This window comes from Lepidothrix coronata, unplaced genomic scaffold (genome assembly GCF_001604755.1).
Source record: "Lepidothrix coronata isolate B3197 unplaced genomic scaffold, Lepidothrix_coronata-1.0 Scaffold626, whole genome shotgun sequence".
Classification (NCBI taxonomy): domain Eukaryota; kingdom Metazoa; phylum Chordata; class Aves; order Passeriformes; family Pipridae; genus Lepidothrix; species Lepidothrix coronata.
Genome location: NW_016690806.1, coordinates 1 through 1254, shown reverse-complemented (window position 1 = coordinate 1254; position 1254 = coordinate 1). Strand labels below are relative to the sequence as shown.

Here is a 1254-nt window from a genome sequence, read left to right as displayed (position 1 = left end):
AGTTTTGGGGTCACCCTCTAGAGTTTTGGGATCATCCCCTGAAGTTTTGGGGTCACCTCCTGGAGTTTTGGGGTCCCAATGTCACTCCCCATGGTTTTGGGATCACCCCCTGGACTTTTGGGGTCCAAATGTGACCCCAAAGGGTTTTTGGGGTCCTGATGTCACCCCCTCTGGTTTTAGGGTCCCCCTCTGGCCTTTTGGGGTCCTGATGTCACCCCCCCTGGTTTTGGGGTCACCCCCTGGCCTTTTGGGGTCCCGATGTCACCACCCCTGGTTTTGGGGTCACCCTCTGGCCTTTTGGGGTCCTGATGTCACCCCCTCCATGGTTTTGGGGTCCCCCCTGGCCTTCTGGGGTCCTGGTGTCACCCCCCCTGGTTTTGGGGTCCCTCCCTGGCCTTTTGGGGTCCCAATGTCACCCCCCCTGGTTTTGGGGTCACCCCCTGGCCTTTTGGGGTCCTGGTGTCACCCCCCCTGGTTTTGGGGTCACCCCAGAGGGTTTTGGGGTCCCCCCCTGGCCTTTTGGGGTCCCGGTGTCCCCCCCATGGTCTGTGGGGTGCCCCTGACCCCGGGTCGGGGGCTCACCTGAACAGGACCCCCTTGATGACCTGCCAGGCGTTGGGGGCGGGTTGTTGGGGCTGTCGCGGCGTCTCGGCCCCGTCCCCTCCCCCGGCGCTGCCGTTGCTCGTCACCTGAGGGGGGGGGAGGGTCATGGGGGGGGCTGGGACTGTCCCCAGGGCCTTGGGCCCCGTCCCTGTCCCCCGTCCCTGTCCCCCATCCCTGTCCCCATCCCTGTCCCCTGGTTCCCATCCCTGTCCCATCCCTGTCCCCTGTCCCCCATCCCTGTCCCATCCCAGTCCCCATCCCTGTCCCCCGGTTCCCATCCCTGTCCCCAATCCCTCTCCCGTATTCCTCTCCCCTGATTCCCATCTCTGTCCCCATCCCTGTCCCGTGTTCCTGTCCCCTTGTTCCCATCCCTGTCCCCCATCCCAGTCCCCATCCCTGTCCCCTGGTTCCCATCCCTGTCCCATCCCTGTCCCCATCCCTGTCCCCCCAATCCCTGTCCCCAATCCCTGTCCCCCATCCCTGTCTCCTCTCCCCCATCCCTGTCCCCACCCCTGTCCCCCATCCCTGTCCTATCCCTGTCCCCAATCCCTGTCCCCAATCCCTGTCCCCCATCCCTGTCTCCTCTCCCCCATCCCTGTCCCCACCCCTGTCCCCCATCCCTGTCCTATCCCCGTCCCCCATCCCTGTCCC

The 1254-nt window shown here is 65.2% G+C and overlaps 1 protein-coding gene across 1 annotated transcript in view; it reads right to left on the bottom strand.

The window, feature by feature from the left end:
- The window catches only part of CLPTM1 (CLPTM1, transmembrane protein), a gene marked incomplete at its 3' end in the record, with an annotated part of 14791 nt that extends 14066 nt beyond the window's left edge, over positions 1–725 (bottom strand). Inside the window, 1 exon segment of the mRNA XM_017839972.1 lies at positions 583–725. Coding sequence (XP_017695461.1) covers positions 583–710 — 128 coding nt within the window.
- Between the last annotated feature and the right edge of the window lie 529 nt (positions 726–1254).